The following is a 21,031-nucleotide window of genomic DNA, read 5'->3' on the forward strand; positions in this document are numbered from 1 at the left end:
CCACCAAAGACTCAAATGATGTGATTATAGAGAGCACAGCTGGTTCCTCCCAGCATCAATGGCAAACCCAAGATAATGCCCTCAGTCGGGCGACAGAAGCCAAACTGGAAAGGGATCTCGGGGCTCCTTGCCCTGAGCACTTTCCTTTCCCCAGCTGCTTGCAATGCTCTGCATCTGTGACCAGTAGTATGTGGAAGGGAAGGGTCAGGAAGGAGGGATGGGGGGTCTGAATGGGGCTTCTGGGTAGAAATCTCTGCAGTGGTTCTCACTGCTGGTTGCCATGGCCTCAGTGTCATTCTATGCTGAGAGCAGAAAGTGGCAGCTCAAAATATCATGAATAAAACCTCCAAGAAAGGGTGTATCTGAGGACAAATACTTTGGAGGATGTTTTCTGGAATCCTTGTTCTTGCTCTGAAATCCATCTTCTGGAGAAATCATTAGATATAACATGCTGTGGGCTGGGTAGAATTAGTTAATTAAGAGTTCTCTGACAAGATAGAATATGAAAATCTCCAATGGGCCTGGCCTGATTCCCTCTCACAGCTGGGAAGATACTGGATTCCTATCCAGAACTCTGCTTGCCGGAATGCAGACAGGGAGCATGCTTTGAGGTCCCTGCCTTAAGGAAATATATAATGGAGTTGAGAAGCAATGACATAGAGACCTCGTGGGACAGCAGAATGAGATAAGTCTCCAAAAGGGGTTACATTAAGGCTAAGAATGTCTCTTATAGAGCACTATCTCCAGATTTTGCAGGCTGCTCAGTAACCCACTCTTACTAAATTTTCAATTTCTATTCCATCTTTTCAAACCTCTTTGGAAAAACAACAGTATTATCACTATGTATTTTGATCTTTCTGGGGGGGGGGGGAAAGCATTAGGTCAATTAGATTATGATTATACGTGGAACTTGGCTTTCAAAGTTTAAATGACATTTTATACAGTGTATAGCTTGTTATAAATTACATGCAAAAAAAACACTGTTTTCTGGATTACCTTTTCTCCTTACAATCTAAACCTTAACCTCCTTAGTACTACTATGATCATTATCTTGGAAGCTGAAACTCAGAATTCAAGAACAAATATCACAAATACATCATACATCAATATTTGAAGTATAGCTACCTTTTTGCTTTTATCTGCCATAGGTTGCTCTGCCTCATGTGATATACTTAAAAGATATGGGCTTTGGCAGTTGAGAGAATAGAGTTCATATTCTGGCCCTGCATCTTTCTAACTGTGTGAATCGGGGTAAACTCTATATCTTCTCTTAGCTTCAGTTCCCTCATCTGTAAGATGGGAATAAATAGCCCTATTTTTCAAGGCAGTATTGAGGAATAAAGCAACGAACCCAGAAAAACATAGTATAGTGTTAGTCTTCCAAGTGGGTGTTTAATTAACAGTAACAATTTAATAGCTAACAATTAATGAACATTTACTAGGTACCAAACAGTATGCTTTACATATATCACTATATTTAATTCTCAATACACCCTACGAGATATGTATAGTCATTTTGCCCAATTTATAGATGCACAGAGAAGTTTTATAACTTGTTTAAGAACACTTTGTTAGGTAGTGTCAGGGTTTCAATTTGAACCCAGGCCTTATGCGCCTCCAGAGTTCATAATCGTAATCACAAAAATGGTGATTGTTCTTAATGAAGATCATCCAGTTGAAATATGAAATGTTTGATTTCTTTTTTTGTTTTGTTTTAAATGCTGCTCTGACAATTGGATGCACTGACTTTCCCCATCCTTTTCTAAATATAAAAGCTTCTACAGGAAGTCTGACATTATTTAGAAAATGAAAACTACTTTTGTAAACTGTTAATGTAAATAGGCTAGTGATATGTGCATTAAAATTTCCAGGAATTCCTTAGTTATAGTGAACTTCGTTTTTCATCAATTGAATGCACATAAAATTTGAAGGTACATAAAGGTGTGATTTAGAATGAATATTTTGCCTCAAGCCTTTATGACCAGACTGACAGATTATCACTTCCTAGTCTCATGCAAGGTTGAAATGTAGCTTGTCTTAAATAAGCGTGGAAAATGACGCATTGATTTACCTTTTATTTTTTTGTCAGCAATGGTTAAATGATCTATAAGTTTGACATAAGTTTCTACTAGAAAGCTGCATTTTTCTACTCTGTTCATTTTAAATGGGATAAAATTCACATTGTCATTTCTTTATTGAGAAATAATATTATTTCATTAAGACTGTCACTAAAACACAATGCTGATGTAAATAAGCATTTCTGTATATGTTCTCTTTTTGCTGAAATCTTGTCAGCATGTTTTCATTCATTTGCAGAAGCTAAGCGGTAAAAAAAAAAAAAAAAAAAAAATCTCTAATGTAAAAATATAATGCCATTGTTATTAGCCAGAAAAGACGATGGCAGAGAAAAAGGAGAGTTGTAGAGGTTAAAATCTCCTGAAGGGGTGAGTTGGGGGATAGGGCTGCCCATTCTGGCTGCCCTTAGCCCCAGCATACTAGGCACGGAAGGTGGCCTGGAGGTTTCCACCCACACTGCACTTTCTTTATTCTGTGAATGCATTTTGCTTCCTCCCATCTTGGGGCCTTTCTACACCTGCTCTTTCTCCCTGGAATGCCCTATCACTGACCTTCCCCCAACTTTTGTACCTCCTTCAGAGAGATCACTGTCTGCTTAGTGAAGTCTTCCACAACTTCTTAGACTCCTTTGTTCTTTTCCTTCATTGGAATCAAACATTACCATTGTTTGCAATTGTATATCTGTGTGATTGACCACAAGCTCCATGGGGACAGGATCCAGGCCTGGTTTTAGGTACCACTGTATTCCCAGAGTTTGGCTTAATACTTGACACATAGTAGATGCTCAAGAAACATCTATTGTTTATGGCCATGCCACCCTGAACAAGACCGATCCCTTCTGATCTCAGAAGCTAAGCAGGATTGGACCTGGTTAGTACTTGAATGGGAGACCACCTAGGAAGACCAGGTGCTGTAGGCAAAAAAAAAAAGAAAAAGAAAAAAAAAAAGAAATATTTAATGCCTTAATAAAGGGAATCTGAGCCCCTTCTGCTTAGGCCAATGCTGCTGCTGCTACAAAATAAGACCATAAGGGTTTTATTTCCTCCTGTCCAGATTATTTGTGTTGATGAAACATAACTTTATTTGCACACTGAACTGGTGTAAAGCAATGCTTCTTTCAGGCTTCACAACAACTTTCATCAGCATAAACCAGATTTGGTTTATAGCCTCTGGGATTATCAGATTTGTAGTGAGATGCTGAATGTAGGGAACCATTAATCAGTTTTCTCAGCACAAAGGGGCACCTTTAAGAAAAGCTTGGCTAGATGGCACAATTGTCAATTAGCCTGATTTTTACTAAGATGCATAAGTCCTACATCATTGGAGTATGGGATCTATACTCTCATGTGTGTGTCCACAACTAAGGGCAATTTTGACACTCATTTGTTTCCTACTCTAGAGGCAGTGTTAAAATAGAAGTGGGTGAAAATTACATTACAGTAGGAATACTCTATAATGATGTTCAAAATGTTTCTTAATAAATCAAAATGCAAATGTTGACAAATTATTTGTAACATGTCTCATGGCGGATTATGATTCTCAGTCTTCGTGGCAGGAAAACAACCCAAAAACCACTCAGAAAGGGAACTCTGAGGGTCAGCCAGAACCCTCAGGCTGCTTCCCCTGCCCCTTGCCCCCATCTAATCTCCCAACTGCAGGGGCAAGCCTACTAAAGGACTCTTCTGCTTCCTTCCTCTTTTACTTTCTGGGTCTGGAATTAGGACAAGCAAATCAGAATCTGGCATCAATTTGCAACCCTTTTAATAACCCTGATACACCTTGGAGTGCCCCATTGATTTGGGCATTTCAACATTTTTTAAAAAGGCATTTATTTGTTCAGTTTTTGATCAGAGTAAGTTCAAATACCTGAAAGTAAAAACCATGGGTACATCTCTGTATTCAACTGCCACATTCCCCCTTCCTCTCTCAAACCCCTCCCTAGCACAATATCTTACTTTGTAAACACTTTTAGAGGTTTTATTTTTCTTTTTCGTTTTTTAAAAAATCAGTCTCTACCTATTTCTTTTCTCACTTCTTCTTCCCTCCAGGAAGGATACTGTGGGATTGACTTCTCTTATTACAGGGCCTATTGGTATGCTGGCTTTGTGCCAACTTGGCCAACCATCCATAACATAAGCACCCAAATTCTAATTCTTTTTTCACGAGGTGTGTGTGTGTGTGTGTGTGTGCGCGCGCGCGCGCACGCATCTATGTCAGTCCCTTGTCTCTTGCCCTTTGAAAGTACTGACCTCAGCTTTCCTCTCCTCAGAAATGCCAAAGAAAAGAGATGAAGTTGGTGAAAGCTACCTGTTTCTTCCCTAGTGGGCTGAGCCAAGCTCTCAATCCTCAAAGAACTGTTCCATTTCCAGAACTGAGTTTTCCTGAGCAAAAGATGTAGCGAGCAGAGCACTGTACTTGGAATCAGAAGACCTGGTTGCAAGTTTGTACACCACCACTAATCAGCTGTGTAAATTTAGGCAAGTCGCTTTAGTTTTTTGAATTTATAACTTACATGGTAGCTGGTTTGAAATGAGTGTGTCTAGACTTTGTCCATTACACTCTAAAAAAAAAAAAAAAAGAAGAAAAGGAAAAAAAAAAAAAAAAAAAAAAGGAGAGGTAACAGGAAGTATCTACTGACCCGTTTCCAGCAGAGATTCAGGGAAGGTCTCCCAGGACTGATCCCAGGCAGCCTCCTGGGATCCCGCATAGCCTCCCTGTGGCTGTTGGTTGCCCCTGATCCCAACCCACTCGCACGCACGGCGAACTTAACGTGGCGTAGCTCTTAGAGAGGTGTGAGTTGTTGGAAAGCCCCAAATAATTCCATAGGGTCAGTCATTCCCATTTACTCTGACTTCTTTTCAGATGAACCAGGCAAACCCGCCTGTCCTCGGTGGGTCTTCCACCCCCACTGAGCCTCCTCCTTCAGGAAGGGTAGCAGCCGAAGACCGCAAGGCTCCCCGGAGCTGGGCCCGCCCTTTGTCCTGCCCAGTGAGCCCAGCTCGCCTAGGCTCTCGGGGCGTCCAGTAGCTCCCCCTCGGGGCGGCGCGCGGTGGCCGCCAGCAGAATTGGTGGCAGCGCCTGCCACGGGGCGGCCCCCGCCACTTGCCTGCCTGCCCGCCCACGTGCATGAAGAGGAGCGAAGCGCTAGTAGTCGCCGCGCCCGCGCTTTCCTCCGGTGGGAGCCTCACCTCGGAGGCTGGTGGGGGCCGTAACCCGAGCCCCGCTGCCACTATCTACATTTGCATAACTCGGTCATTCCATCCCCTACCCCCACCCCGTTCTTTCTTCGGACTCAAGGCTGGAGATGCGAGTCGGACTCCCCTCTGAAGCGTCGTCTTGCCGGTGGTCAGCGCGGGGGCCGCGGGACCGGCCGGAGCGCAGGCGGAGCGGGCTGGCGCACGTGGTAAGAGCGAGGTTTTCTCTCCATCATTTTTGTGTTTTTTTAGAAACGGAACTTTGCAGGTATTTGTCGAGGGTGGGGTACCTATAAGGGTGCTAACCTTGCTACGATTTCCTTGTTTGCCTTTTATTTTTATCTCCAATTGGAAAAGAGCGCGCAGCGCGAGAAACTTTCCCCAAATTTCTTTGGACGTCTTAAGTCAGGAATATGGCTGGCCGCCGGAGAACATTTCACAGCGGCCAGTGGGAGAAGCGGCGCTCGCGTGGAGGATCAAAAGCTGTTCTGGGCCTCCTCGGGTCCCTGGCATCCGCGCGCGGGGCCGGGCGCGAGCGGGCTCGCTGCGGCTGCAGCCGCGGCAGGTGAGCGTCAGGAAAGCCGCCTGCAGCGCTGCGCTTCCTCCACGGCGTGGCGCCGTGGCTCTCGCCCGCCTTGGCCCGCACGAGGCTGGTGCGGTCCCGGCCCCGGGGCGGGAAAGGGTCAGGCCTGGCCTGGAGGTTACCCTCGTGTTCCATCCCAGGCCTTGACGGCACTGGGGCGGAAAAGGGCCAAGCAAGTGGCGGCGCGCCGGGCTTGAACATTTGGGACAAGCTTTCCGCGGGGCCCGGGCCGGGCGCGGAGCACTCCGGGTGAGGGCCAGGGCGCGCCCTCTGGTAGGAGCGGTGCTTGCAGCGAGCCAGAAACCCTCTTGTGTCTGGACCTCCGAAAAGTTTTCAAACATTGCTTTGGGAACTAAGCAGAAAGGTTTACGTCAGGATCACTTTTTTTTTTTTTTTTTTTTACTCGCAAGGGAAAACGCGTGTGGGGTGATGGTGGCTCAAAACTGGCATAAGTGACATGTATGCGGTCGCTCAGGACCTCTCTGAGCTCAACAAGGTGTTTCGGCAAGGGAAAGGAAGAATATTCCTTCTAATGTGTGGATTCTGGAGTAAGGCTCGGGTGCGGACAGGGCACACCCCCGGAGTGTAGGCTTCCTGGGGTCAGGAGCTGTCCTGGCGGCCAGTCGGTACAGGCGGTAAGGTGAGGATGGGTGGCTTCGAAGAGCATTCTGTCCAGCAAGTCCGAGCTCTCGCTCTGCGAGCTAGGCACTCTGTTGGTGAAGAAGGCGCATGGGCTCGCTGTCAACAAAGAGGTGAATAGCGTAAGGTGTGCAAGTGGGTGTGTGAAGAAGGCAGCGGGGGCGTGAGTGTGTGTAGCGGAAGTGGAGAGTGTGTGAGTGGGGTGTGTGTGTGTGTGTGTGTGTGTGTGTGTGTGTGTGTGTGGCAGGGCAGGGTGAGTGTCCAAGCTTCCATCTGGACGCCCCCACACGGCGGACCGCCCAGACGCGCCGGGAAGGGTGCCCGCTTCGCGCAGCAGCTGAAGGGGGGCGGGGAGCGCGCGGGCAGAGGAAGGGGGTTGTCTCCGGCTGAGGATCTCTCTCGAAGCTCCCGCAGGGTCCTCCTAGGGTCTAACCTCCCCCCACCCTGCGCCCAGCCCCAAGGTGCCCAGAATACTTAAACAAACAAACAACCCCAAACCTGTTCCGTTTTCGCTCCTGTATAAATAGAACAGACTTTCCAAAAAAGCAATACCGCATTCACTCTTATCATCAGCCACTTCTTTCCACCAAGTAATTCAGAAAAAAGCAGTCAGCTTCCGTGAATGCATGCAGCTTTTTTTTTTTTTTCTTCGTTGCTTCTTTTTGCTTGCGGTTTTGAGCTGCCAAGAAAGTGAGTAGGGGTTTGACTGTAGTGTCTCGGCTCCGCTCGTTTCTTTCCGAAGTTTAATTTTCCGGAATGGCTCCCAAACAAGGGCTGGGGAGGCGGGGCCGCCGGCACCGGATCTTCGCCTTTTTTGGAAAGTCCCGGAGAACCGGAATTCCTCCCCTGCTGAAGAGGCCACGCCGCAGGCCCGACCAGCTTGCTCTCCTCTAAAGGCTTGATCCCGACCCATAGCGTGACCCCTCCCCTCTGGACCCTGCGCCCTGTGCCCTGGGCCAGAGCTGCAGCTCGGGCCGCGCGCCCCGGTCCCCCACGGATTCCTGCGGGCTGCGAGCCGGGATCGCTAGCCCGGCTCGGAGCCCGCGCAGCCGAGCCCGTATGCAAATCAGCCATGTGACGGCAAAAGCTGCCTGGCCCAGCCCTGTTCCTCAGTCCATATATGGGCAGCGACGTCACGGGCATTGAGGACCTGTACATAAATACTTAAGAGCAACACTTTCCGTCTTACCGAGAGAGCAGCAATTGATTAATAGCTCGGCGAGGGGACACACTGACTGTTATAATAACACTACACCAGCAACTCCTGGCTTCCCAGCCGGAACACAGGAGAGAGTCAGTGGCAAATAGCCATTTTTTTCTTCTTTCTTAAAAATACAGCAACTTGTTTGCTAGTTTTATTTCTGTTGGATTTTTTATTTTATTTTATTTTCGTGGTTGCTTTTAAGTGTGGAGGGCAAAAGGAGATACCAACCTAGGCTCAGTCCAATCCCTCTCCAAAACGGCTTCTCTGACGCTCCAGGTAGCGAGGGAGTTGGGTCTCCAGGTTGTGCGAGGAGCAAATGATGACCGCCAAGGCTGTAGACAAAATCCCAGTAACTCTCAGTGGTTTTGTGCACCAGCTGTCTGACAACATCTACCCGGTGGAGGACCTCGCCGCCACGTCGGTGACCATCTTCCCCAATGCTGAGCTGGGAGGCCCCTTTGACCAGATGAACGGAGTGGCTGGAGGTAAGCCGCGTGCTCCCTTCACTAGCCGGGACCGACGCCGCTCAGGGGTTGTAGATGGGGTGCGTGTGCAGGACTTGGAGGAGAGGGCTGGGGCGCGGATGGACGGTGTTGACTGAACTGGCTTTGAAGACTGGAATTGGGTGCAGGAGGAGCCCGCGGGAGACGGTACTCGCGCGCTGGAGCTGGGCGCACGGGCAGATGCACTAGGTCTCCAGCGAGCCCGCGTGCGTGCGCCGCGCCTGCCCAGCCCCGGGAAGGCGCAGGCATTAGAGTAGAAGAGGTGCACCATCAGGCTTCGCGGTTTTGTGCGGGCCCTAAGGCCAGCTGCACTCGGGCCTCTCCTCTCCCAGGGTAGGGGCAAAGTGACGGGAAAGTTCCGGGCTCTGAATGAGAACTGCGCGTCTGGAGATTGGAGCGGCGGAGAAACTCCAAAGGAAGGAGTCCGCCGCTCACTCCGAGGCAGCGCAGACCGAGGGAAAGTCTCGGAACGCGCAACCGGCGCGGCCTGAAGGAGCGCCCCTACCTGCGCGCTGCCCGCCCGCGAAGTTGAGGGGTTAGGGAGGCGGGAAGGAGGGGGAAGAGGAAAAGGCCCCGGCAAGAAGCGGCACTTTGACTGCCGAGGGAGGACCGCGGGGGCACCGGCGCGGCTGGTTTAATTGGCGATGCGGTGGAAAGTGGTCTCCCGCGGCCCCCGCGCCTTCCTCCAAGCCCCGCCACTTGGCATGGGGCTCCAACGACCTCCAAGAAAGCAGGATGAGCTACCTCCCCCCCCCCCGCACCCCCGCCACAGCCATCTGTGGGTCTAGTCCCTAATAAAAACACCCAATAACAGCAACAACAATATTGTGGGGCTGCTGAGAAGGTTGAGAGGGAAAGGAAACCTATAAACTCCTTCCACTGCAGCGCCGGAATCCCTCCAGCAGCCGTCAGTAGAAGTGCCCCGAAAATGGGAGGGAGGGAAAGCACCAGAGATGGGGAGCAGCCTGGAAATCACGGACACCCTTCTTGGGCGCCTCTCTAGGGCTGGCACTTTGTGGCATTGCTAGGATCATTCGCCTGGGTGGTGTTTGTCCTGGTGCTCCAGCCGTGGGACCCCCAGGCAAAGGAGAGGGAGAGAAGTTCCAGGCAGATGGGGAATTTTTAATATTGTTGTTGCTATTATTGGGTGTTTTTATTGGGGACTAGAGCCACAGATGGCTGTGTGTGGGGGTTGGGAGTAGCTCATCCTGCTTTCCTGGAGGTAGTTTGAGTCCCAGACTGTACTGGCTGCCACAGTGGGATCTTGGGCTAGCTTTTTCTTACTGTCTCTGGGCGGTGATTTCCCCATCAGTTGCACTCTGTCCAACTCTACAGTGCTGGGATCCTGAGCCTTGGGAATGGATCCAAGTGAGAGGGGGTGAGAAGGGATTTTTGACTGCTTTCTCATTGCTCCACCTCTATTCTTCCTTCTCCCTCCCTAGATGGCATGATCAACATTGACATGACTGGAGAGAAGAGGTCCTTGGATCTCCCATATCCCAGCAGCTTTGCTCCCGTCTCTGCACCTCGAAACCAGACCTTCACTTACATGGGCAAGTTCTCCATTGACCCCCAGTACCCTGGTGCCAGCTGCTACCCAGAAGGTATCATCAATATTGTGAGTGCAGGCATCCTGCAAGGGGTCACCTCCCCAGCTTCGACCACAGCTTCATCCAGCGTCACCTCTGCCTCCCCCAATCCACTGGCCACAGGACCCTTGGGTGTGTGCACCATGTCCCAGACCCAACCTGACCTGGACCACCTCTACTCTCCACCACCGCCACCTCCTCCTTATTCTACCTGCGCAGGAGACGTCTACCAGGATCCCTCCGCGTTCCTGTCAGCAGCCACCACCTCCACCTCCTCCTCTCTGGCCTACCCACCACCCCCTTCCTACCCGTCCCCCAAGCCAGCTACGGACCCAAGTCTCTTCCCCATGATCCCTGACTATCCTGGATTTTTCCCATCACAGTGCCAGAGAGACCTACATGGCTCAGCTGGCCCAGACCGCAAGCCCTTCCCCTGCCCCCTGGACTCCCTGCGAGTCCCTCCTCCACTCACTCCACTCTCCACCATCCGCAACTTTACCCTGGGGGGGCCCAGTGCTGGTCCTACAGGGCCAGGGGCTGGTGGAGGCAGCGAGGGACCTCGGCTGCCTGGCAGCAGCTCAGCAGTAGCCGCAGCTGCCGCCTATAACCCCCATCACCTGCCGCTGCGGCCCATTCTGAGGCCTCGCAAGTACCCCAACAGGCCTAGCAAGACACCAGTGCATGAGAGGCCCTATCCGTGCCCAGCAGAAGGCTGTGACCGCCGCTTTTCCCGCTCTGATGAGCTGACACGGCACATCCGAATCCATACGGGGCACAAGCCCTTCCAGTGTCGGATTTGCATGCGCAATTTCAGTCGTAGTGACCACCTCACTACCCACATCCGCACCCACACTGGCGAGAAGCCCTTTGCCTGTGACTACTGCGGCCGCAAGTTTGCCCGGAGTGATGAGAGGAAGCGCCATACCAAGATCCACCTGAGACAGAAGGAGCGCAAAAGCAGTGTCCCCTCCTCATCTGTGCCTACGGCCTCTACAGCCTCTTGCACTGGAGGCACGCAGGCGGGGGTGTCCCTGTGCAGCAGCAACAGCAGCGCTATTGGTGGAGGGTCCCTAGTCCCTTGCTCCTCTAGGACCCGGACACCTTGAGATGAGACTCAGGCTGACATTGCAACTCCCTGAGGTCCTGGAGGCCCTTCCTCCACTTGGAGCTGCACAACAAACACTACCATACCACCCTTTCCTGCCCCTCTCTCCATTGGGCAAAGGGCCTTGGTGGAGCCCAGCACTGCCCCCCTTTCCACCCTGAAGCAGGTCCTTCCTAAAAGCCCATCTTAGTCTCTCTTTGGTGAGTTGACTATCACCCCCAAGGTAATGGGGAGGTTCAGAAGGGGCTTGGGTGGGGGCCTCTGGCCTAAAGGGCTGAGGCCTGACCCTGCTTTAAAGGGTTGTTTGATTAGGTTTTGCCCCCCGCCTCCCGCCCCGTCATCTTATTTTGACCGATTGCAAGTTTTTGACTCTGAATGTCAGAGATGATCTGAGACTTTTTCTACAGTAGGTTGGGAGATGCTGATCTCTTCAGGTAGGGACAGCAAAGACAAGCAAAACTGATGTGCACTTTATGGCTTGGGGCTGATTTGGGGGACGCTGTACAGTGAGTGAAGCATGATCTTTATGCTGCATTCTGTGGCCCTAGAACAGTGAATCAAAGCTTATATAGTCGTCTCAACTCTTTAAGCAATATGTATTATAAACTCAGAGAACAGAAGTGCAATGTGATGGGAGGGACATAGCAATATCTGCTCCTTTTTGAGTTGTTTGAAAAATGTAAAGGCTATTTTTGCAGTGTATTCACTCAGATTTTGTGTATTTTTTATGTGCACTGTTCTCCAAGTTCTAAACCTTTGGGAAAAAAAAAAGTAAAGCATTTATGATCTCTTGAAATGAGTCGAAGGTTAACTTATTTAAAAGGGGGTGTACATATATTCTCTGAAACTAGGATGCATGCAATTGTGTTGAAAGTGTCCTTGGTGCCTTGTGTGATGTAGACAATGTTACAGGGTCTGCATGTAAATGGGTTGCCTTACCATGGAAAAAAAAATCACTCCCTTGGTTTAGTATGGCTGTAAATTTCTGCCTATTAATATTTGAAATTTTTTTTAGAAAGTATATTTTTGTATGCTGTTTTGTGACTTAAAAGTGTTACCTTTGTAGTCAAATTGCAGATAAGAATGTAAATAATATTACTGGAGCTGACTTGTTTGGTTATTAGCTCTTAATAGTTGTGGAAATCTAAATGATTTATTCTAACACAAAACCACTAACTGAAGTTCAAGAGATGAATGGTTTATGACTATAGTGTAAATAAATACTTTCCAACAATATTTTTTTCTGTAGAAATCATTTCCGAAAGGTTTAGTGGGTGGGAATTCGATAGTCATTCAGTGGTTATTAGTGCCTTGACCAAGCCAGAATCTCCAGATTTCTCTCCTAGTCTCTCAACACCAGCCCTTTCACCCCAAAGCAATCTCCATTCATAATCAAACGCTAGTGCTCCGGGGATTTCCCCTATGTGTTAGTGTAAAAGTGGGGAGGCGTTGTTTTGACTCATTGTTCCGTCCTCTGTAACAGCCTATAGCTTCTCTCCATTCCTGAGTGGGCTCCGGAAAATAAATACTTACAAACAAGTGCCCACTCGGAGACTACACATTTGCGGCTGCTTTTAGAACCCTGACCAGGGCCAGGAACTCAGATGAGATGCGGCTTTGTGGAAAATGTGGTGGCGTGGTCAAGCTGGAAATGACTTTCAGGTTCCAGGATTAGTCTCATGACCACAGAAAACTTTTTGAAAAGCTTTATCACCTCTTCAGATCAAAAATGCGTTCAGACGCTGCTGATGACAGCATTAATGGGTTGCCAAAGGAATTACCCCAGGACTCATTTCTCCCCAGCCTTCTCTACCCTATTACCCTCACTCAAGATAATTAATCTGCCATAGATTTGGTGGGTCTAGAGATCATCAAAATACCCCACATATTACATAAGGTGCACTAGTCTTAGAAATCTCAAAGAAAGTGGGTATTAATCAGGAGATCACTTAATAAATTATATAAATGTCTAACCACTATGCTGTACACTTGAAACTAATATATTGAGTATCATCTGTACTGAAAAAAATCTTACAGAAAGACCATCTGAAATAGGCAAATATGAACCTCCATGGTAGTGAATGCTTTGCAAGAATACACTATAGGGTTCATTTTACTGTAAGCCTTTTGTAGTGATTTTAAGATATACATTGACCAAAAAAAAAAAGTTATCTACCTATCACACAAAGCAAATGATTCTTTGTGATCTTTAAAATTAGGTCTAAATATTTAACTTCACCCACTGCTTTTAGATCCTTACACAAGTTTTACATTCAGGACTGCCCACTATTTAGCTACACCATCTGAAAATCTTGTCCTGTTTGTCCTGGCTGATAACTGACGGTCTGTATTTTTGCAGAGAACGACGACTACTTTTGCCCTTACCAGCACTAGAATTTGAGATCTAATTTGTGGAGGTAATTACCCCTTTTCTTATTCCTTCTTGTCCAAATTGCAGATGCAGAATACCTCTTTCTATAACTACAAGTTTCTAAAGTTCAGTGTCAGAATGTTCTAATGACTGGTGTTATTCCATTAGATTCATATTTCCTAGTTTATTAGCATATCACCATCCCTATTTGGCCAATTTTAATACCTACAAAACATTACTATATTTTGATAATTGTTTAATGAATATTTCCCTCTTACCAAAATTTCATTAAAATATAGTACACCTAAGGTTTGTAAGATCTCTAATTGTCTTGCTAAATTTTAATTTCAGAGCACCTATAACTGAGATAATGTAAACAATTGTTTATAAAGCAAGACTTTTTTTTTTAAAGTTATTTTTAAAAGAATAAGATTAAATACATTTTATGGTTACAGAAGCACTTTCACGTTGACCTAGGCTTGGTGAAATGCCATAGGAACACACCTCAGTGTTTTTTCAGTCAACCTTGTGGTTTTTACTGTGATTTAAACCTAAGCCAATCTTTAATCATATTTTACTGTCTGCTAAAACATTTACTGAAACAGATACTTTTCACAGGTGTCTGCTTTTTCTACTTTGCATATAAAGTCTGCTTTTTCTTATATTCGATGTTTTATTGAATGTTATTAATCAGCTGCTACTGAGAATTCTTATTAAAAAATAAATTTCTGGAGAGTAAATTCATTAAAAATCATAATGCATTTGAGATAGTGCACATTAAAAATAGGTCTATTAAACCTAAATAAGGTTTCAATTATTCATAATCAGGCTATTTAATTTCAATATCCTAACTACTAATAAAATTAAAGCAAATTGTTTGATTATATATATTAAAAATGGCTGTAGTGACATTGTAACAGTCCAACACAATTTTTTTTGTGTGTGTGGGAAAGAATGGTCAGCATCATTGCAAAATGATATGATTAAACATTAAAGTTTCAGAAGTGTTTTCAATCCGACTTTCAAAGCTCACTACCAAAGAAATAAACTTTTACGTTTATATTATTACTTGGACTTTAGATAATCTGCAGGCCACCAGTTTTTACTACAACATAATATTAGAGTATAGACTATGAACTTTTAACAGTAATTAAAATGTAGTCATCACAGCAAGTAATACTTTCCTTTTCCATTTTGCAATAGTTAAATAAGATTTAACTCTGAACAATTTCAAACATGCCTTTATTTTCCAGAAGTACACCATTTTTAATCCATCAGTGTAAACAACCCTGGATCTGATGATTCAGTATCTGTATGGGGTTTAACAAGTCATTTCCTTGACAGTAAGTAGATGCTTCATTGCACTGAAGTGATCAGTGGTCAACCTGTTTGTAACCTGAAGTCCTGAATTCAAACCAGAAGTTACATGAGTGTTACTGCCCTCAAGTTAGAGTTGAATACCCATGGGCAGAACCCTGAATTAAAAGATATATTGCTTCTTCATAGAGCAGTAGAGCCATAGCACAAGATTCAGTCATTTGTAATGGATGAATGATGACAGAGTCCTGAGATGCCAAGAGTGAGGCACCTGCAAGGGGAAAATGCAAAAGGAGGACCTCAAGGAGTGTATTTTGGGAGAAGGGCTATTAGTGATAAAAGGGTAGAGAACCCACCCAGTGACAAACACATATTACTTTAAAAATAGGCCCTCCATTTTCATTAATACAGCAATTGGTGTAAATTCAATCCATGCAAATCAGGCTTAGTAAAAAATCTCTTCTTATAATGGAGTAAGTAGGTACACAATACTCTCCATTGATATAAGTGGCCATTAATATAACCAGAGAATTAAAAAGCTTCAGAAGTATTTAGACAACTTCTCACCCATGAGAAGAAATTATTGCATTTGTTATTCAACAGAAAAGTTAAGTGTTTAGTTTCATTGTGCTCATTAGTCTTTGTAGGGGAAGACAACTTTTTCCCAGCTGTTACTAAAAACAGTCTATATTGTAGGAATACATGGAAACACAATAGCAGCACATGAAGTCAGTTGTGACTAACAGTTTATGGAGAAAGGTGCAAGGGTTTTTTGCACATTTGTCTTTGTAATAAGAATATTCTTCCCTTAGTGGCTCACTAAAACAAGATACATTTTGTGATCACCATTAATTTATTCAGAATTTGTTAGTGAACCAAGTTTCATTACTCTTATTAAACTAAATTAGATACCATATTGCTGTTTTGGCCTGCAACAGCTTCAATTCTTCTTCTGAAAAGCACCTTAGCTTTTTTCATTCAACTTGCTTATACTTGAGAATTTTAAAACTTTTCATAATAAAGTTCGGAAAAACAATTCCTCCTTTATTACTGTCTTATTGCCAGTTTTTGTAGGTTAATGTGCTCCAGGTTGTATTACAACACACACACATCACAATCCACATCTTTATAAGTCAATCAACTTTTTGCTACAATATAATTCAAAATAGGTAGGTATGTGGTTGATAACTATACCCATTCATTACTGTTATGAAAAAAAGCCATTCAGTGAACTTGCCTAACAAAATCATCATTTGCATATATAGAGCTTATTTTCAAACTGAATGGCATGAAGAACTGCTTCAAACTGCCCTCAAGGTGTATTAAACCACACCAGAATGTGAAGCTACCATAAATCAGTAGTAGGAAATGCTTGGCATTATGCCTGTCTGGTTTTACAACGTAGTGGCATGTCACACTGATTAAGCATCTTTTTTATAAAATGAAAAAGAAAACAAGAATTTGTTTTTTCATTCTATTTTAAAAATTATGTACTGGGCCTCTGTAACCCAGTACATAAAGGCAAATACCGTTTCCCTACAAGGTTGACAGTTTCTACCAACAGCAAATCTCCCTTTCTTAGATATTAAAACTAGATTGCCATATAGGCAAGCCAATCAAGAGGCCTTAGATGGCAGCTGGGCAAATTTTAATATATTTATTTCTAAAGTTTGTTTTTATTCAAAGTTTGTGAAAAAAGAAATCTTATAAATAGTAAAAAGAGGAAACAATAGCGCTACTTGGCCTGAAGCAAATGGTGTCAATGCGTTTGTAAACGTGGTCAAGTTGCTCCGCCTATTAAAAGGACAAAGAATAAAACTAGTTACAGATAGCACAACTGTTCACTTGATGAGGCTGGGAAGTGTTTTTGTCCCAAGTTTTGGTGCCCTACAATGGCCAGTATAGTTAATTCTCAATTCTCTAGCCTTGATCACCAGTGCCTTCTCTCTTCCACACTAGATGAAGCGAGCACAGGTACTCTTCTGTTTGAGGGAGAGGGTTCTAAGAACACTGCCATCAACAACACAGCTGGAAGCAGCAGTATTAGAGCTGAGAGAATCTGAAACAGTCATTTCTACTTTTGCAGGAAAACCCTAGAAGTAAATAGGGATATGAAATTCAAGAGCCTGGCTAACGGTGTTTTACATTCAGTTGTTTGGAAGCATACTGATTCAGCATCTCTGAATCTTCTGGTTAGAAAATACAGAATTACCCTATCACCTCTTAAAGAAAAGTAAGACAAAAGTCTCTTGAGGATAATATAGTTTTTGCATTAAAAGTGAATCTGCAACAAGAAATTTGCTCAACTCACAGATCTGGAGACTCATGGGGAAGATAAGCTCTATGTGACCATTTGCACAGACATACATACAGGTGTAAATTTCTTTGTAGATGCTGCCGAGTAAACCAGATGTGGCTACTGGGCAAGAGGAGGAAAGAAAATAAATCTTGTTCTCCACATGCATAGTTATGTTTTGGGGATGATCCCCTAACTCTGGAAAATGATTTAATTTTCACGACGTATTAATTAGGCAGGATGGCTCACTTTAAACAGTAGCTTATCTCTTCACACCCAGTTTTTACCGATGACTTGAACTGAAAACAATTCAAACCACTGGGTCATGCACAGTCAATAAATTAAAACTATAAGAATAAAGAGTAAAAGGGTATAAAACATTAGTGGAAACAAACCTTATTCACCAAAGTGGGGGGTGGGGTGGGATGGAGGTGAGAAAATCTCAGCATATTTTCTCTATAGGATGGGGAACAGAGGAAAGAATATTTTCATTATGGCTTTAAGATGGAAGCGCTTCAAGAAGTCCTCTGCTCCCCACCTCTCCCCACAAATCAAAACCCTGGTGGCAGTGACAGAGCCAGAAAACAACCTAGCTTCCCTGCCTCCCCCGCCTCCAAAACCGTGCCAGGTGACTGGTGTCCCGCGCTTCCCAAGGTTCTTGAGAAAGCAGCTAAAGCCCACTCTAGTAGATCCAATGGCCAGGCCTGGGGGTAGGGAGAGAGCCCTTGTGGCGGGTCGCCAGCAGCCAGGCCCAGATCTGAGCAGGACACGTCTTGAACCAACAACTCCTGGGCGCCAGTGGCTTCAAGGAAAGACCTTAGGACCTGGATAGGGTTCTCCCTCGCACCAGAAGTCATCCGCCTGCGGGGTCTCCAGAAGCCACACCTCTCGGGGCAGGTCGCAGGTCGATCCGGAGGCCTCCTTGGCCCTGACCGGCTCCAGCACCCGGTAATAGTGGCAGTCCCGACCGTCATCGGGGTCGTAGGGCGGGGCCAGGATGTCCAGGAAGGCTGCAGGCCCATCCACAGCGTCGATCTGATGCAGGTTGTCCCGGTGCGGCGTGAGGACGCAGGGACCGCTGGCCTCGGTATACTCGGCCCGCGAGCGCAGCACGCCCGGCCGCACGGCGTCCCGCTCACGGGCCTGCAGCGGCGGGTCGAACTGCGGTCGTTGTCCGCCGCCCGCCTCCAGCTTGTCCAAGCAGCTGATGCGCACTGTGCCGTAGAGCACCTTGAGCATGCCGTGCATGCCTGGGTGGTCGTGCAGCGGGATGGACGTGCCACTCTTGAGCAGGAACACACCGAGGCTGAAGCGGTCCGTCTCGTAGATGTGCATGTAGGTAACGGGTGGCAGGTTGGGAGGCGGAGGCTGCAGCGTGGCTTTCTGCGGGGCGATGTTCAGATCTTCGGCGCGGACCTGGGTCAGCAGGCTTTTCAGCTTGCTCAAGTTCTCCGGGAAGCCCTGCGGCATCGACGCCTCGGGGCCTGGCACCGCGCCGCGGTCGGAAGAGCTGCGGCCGCCCCCACTGCCCCGGAAGGTGAGGCACGCCTGGCGGGCGATCCGTTGGATGAGGGAGGCCATGTTGTCTTGGGGCATGCTCGAATGTTCCTCTGCGTGCCGGGGCCGGCCCCCTCCTCTCCTCCGCCCCTTGCGGTCCCCGGCGGCCGCCACGGCTGCGCGCAGCCCGGGGCGAGGCAGGAGGCCCCGCAACTATCGGCCGGTTGGGCGCGCGGCACCGCTGCAGCCTAGCTCAGCAGCGACGCCCCCGCAGCGACCTGGAGCGACCGACACACACCCCCTTCGGGCGCGCACGCGCACGCCCACACCCTGCACTCACGCTCTGGGAGCAGGTACCGCCGTGCAGACGGTGGCAGGCTTTGCCTTACGCACGACGCTCCATTCAGTCGGCCCGCAACTACAACGGTGGCCGGGCTCTCTGGGCGCCGTGCAGAGCATGCTGGGACTTGTAGTTCGACATTCCGCACGCGCTCTGAGAAAACTCCCTTTGGTCTACTGGAAAAAGGAAGTATTAGATTTTTTGGTAATAAAGCGAACTTCCTTACAGTTCTAAGGTGTTTGCTTATTTGAAAAAAGGCCATTTGGGGCGCAAGAGAAGTAGTTAACTACAACTCCCAGCATCCCCAGCAAGCCGGGTGACGCACTTACAGCAGCTGGCCTGTGGTGTGGTGAAGGCTTTTGGCCCTCACAAGAACCAGAGCAAGAGGGTCGTTAACTTTTTGGCACCGCTCGGGCATAGTCGGCCAACCAGGGTCGCTTTCCTTTAGCCTCACCGGTGGGAAGGAGGCTGTTAACTTTAGCTTCTTGTATCCTCCCAGGCAGCAGTGTCTGTCACGGGGATTATGGGACGGCGTTTTCGTAATTTTTATTTTCTTAGAAGATGAGAGGATGGAGGCTGTCCCTGGTGATCACGACTGTTCTGCACAGCCGGCCCCAGCTGTTGTTTGCATCAGAGTCTGGTGACGCTGGTTTTCTGCTTACAAAAGAGGTTGCTGGGACTCGAGAGGCCATTTGCTGTGGTCACAGATACTGTGTATCAAACCTTGGTTTGCCCAAGAAGCACTGGTTTGGGGAGGAAGCTTTTTAAAAATACAGATTACTGGTCGTACCCCAGATATCGAATCACTAGGTGATTCTGAGGCAACCTATGAGAAACAGTGTCGTGCAAGAATCAGGCAAGCTCTTTACCTTGACCCGGGGTCGTTTGTTGAAACTGTAGATTCCCAGATCATGTGGAAACCTACTGCATCTGAATCCCAGATCATCTGGAAACCTACTGCATCTGAATCTTTTGCTAGTTAAAAAATTTTAAGAACTGCTGAGTGTCCACAGGGCATGTAGTACTTTTTTAAGGCCATAGACAGACTACTTTCATAATTCCTTTTGATGCTGTCCTTCAGAGCTGCACTAATGGATGAGGTCAATCTTAAGGTCTTTGCCCTTAAGAAGCAATATATTTGGCCTTCTGCCCTACTGCCAGTAGCATAGGCAAAAGAAATTCAGAAAAGGGAACAGTCTAAAGGGAAGTGATAGTGAACAAGTGCTAGAAATACAAGGTAGAAAGATGATTTTGGAAAGTTTAGAATAGACGGAATCTGTCATTTGATAAATAGTGAGAATTCACTGGGTACCAGGCACTGTTCTAGGCTTTGGAGAGTTGGCAAGGAATAGCCACATACCCAAGGAAGTTGTGTGTGTGTGTGTGTGTGTGTGTGTGTGTGTGTGTGTGTGTACTCTGGGAGTGGAGGTTTTTTCACAGTACAAATGAACAACATAATTTCAAACAAGTCAGTTTATGAAAACAAAACAAGATAATAGGCTATTGTGATGTGTATATGTCATGTTATCTTAAATTGGGTTGTGGGGTGACATTTGAGCTACTCCTGAATATTAAGCAGTCAGCCATGGAAAAATCTGGGATCAGTGCATTCCAAGTCTAGGAAACAGCCTCAAAGTTGTATTGGATATAGGGTACTGTATACTGTGGCTTTGACAGGTGGGTAGGAGCTTGGTATAATTAGGGATCAGAATGAAGGTCTGTGGGGTTAGAGTACATAATGACCTTCAGAATTCCTAGAGGGAGATGAAGTTGGGGAGGTAGGCAAGGGCCATATTACACAGGCCTTATAGGCCATGGGTAGGGGATTCTAGGGAGTTAAGGGGCATTGTAGGGAATTGGATTTTATTATAAGTGCGGTGAGAAGTTTGTGGAGAGCATTGGTAGGAGGATGACTTGATCTGTTCTACATTTTTCAGAGTGATGGTAGGGGAAGTGTAACAGTGCTTGGAGGCAGTAATACAGAGGAAAGACAAGAGAACTAGTGTAAAGATTAGGAATCTATTTTGTAGATGGAACTGACAGGGCTTGCTGTTTTTTGGCAATCTGTTTCTTACAGTATATTTCATTTTCATGAGTAGACAGCTATGTGGTGATAGGTAAAACTGATAAAGCTTAAATCTCACCTCCTGCCCATGTCTAACTATTAAATTTAGGAATAGGTGAAGCACACAGAAGCGTGAGTAAAGCAGAGATTTTTTTTTTTTAAAAAAAATAGTTGCTTAATTAACCAGGAGTAAATTTTTTTCTTTTTACATAATTGTTTAATTAACCAGAACCAAGAAGAACTGGAAGAGCC

At 46.5% G+C, this 21,031-nt stretch overlaps 2 protein-coding genes, 1 long non-coding RNA gene and 1 pseudogene across 4 annotated transcripts; 2 read left to right on the forward strand and 2 right to left on the reverse strand.

The window, feature by feature from the left end:
- The first annotated feature begins 2,876 nt into the window (after positions 1-2,876).
- LOC118604606 lies at positions 2,877-2,995 on the forward strand (annotated as a pseudogene).
- Positions 2,996-6,234: 3,239 nt separating this feature from the next.
- Positions 6,235-7,500, reverse strand: LOC118603827. The gene is made up of 2 exons (XR_004951316.1): positions 6,991-7,500; positions 6,235-6,591 (listed from the first exon to the last, which is right to left on the reverse strand). It is a non-coding gene; the product is annotated as an uncharacterized LOC118603827 (long non-coding RNA).
- On the forward strand, positions 7,494-14,125 carry EGR2 (early growth response 2). Of its 2 annotated transcripts, XM_016159178.2 has the most exons (3): positions 7,494-7,972; positions 8,073-8,181; positions 9,642-14,125. In XM_016159178.2, exons 2-3 carry the CDS (start codon positions 8,163-8,165, stop codon positions 10,892-10,894), a joined length of 1,272 nt encoding a protein of 423 aa, XP_016014664.1. In that variant the 5' UTR covers positions 7,494-7,972; positions 8,073-8,162; the 3' UTR covers positions 10,895-14,125. The 2 variants fall into 2 exon arrangements, with proteins under 2 accessions (XP_016014664.1, XP_016014663.1); XM_016159177.2 differs by having other exon boundaries at positions 7,495-8,181.
- Positions 14,126-14,485: 360 nt separating this feature from the next.
- ADO (2-aminoethanethiol dioxygenase) lies at positions 14,486-18,885 on the reverse strand. The gene has a single exon (XM_016159180.2). The coding sequence runs from the start codon at positions 18,471-18,473 to the stop codon at positions 17,682-17,684; it is 792 nt and encodes a 263-aa protein (XP_016014666.2). The 5' UTR covers positions 18,474-18,885; the 3' UTR covers positions 14,486-17,681.
- Positions 18,886-21,031: the final 2,146 nt, after the last annotated feature.

Source organism: Rousettus aegyptiacus, unplaced genomic scaffold (assembly GCF_014176215.1).
Source record: "Rousettus aegyptiacus isolate mRouAeg1 unplaced genomic scaffold, mRouAeg1.p scaffold_m13_p_6, whole genome shotgun sequence".
Classification (NCBI taxonomy): domain Eukaryota; kingdom Metazoa; phylum Chordata; class Mammalia; order Chiroptera; family Pteropodidae; genus Rousettus; species Rousettus aegyptiacus.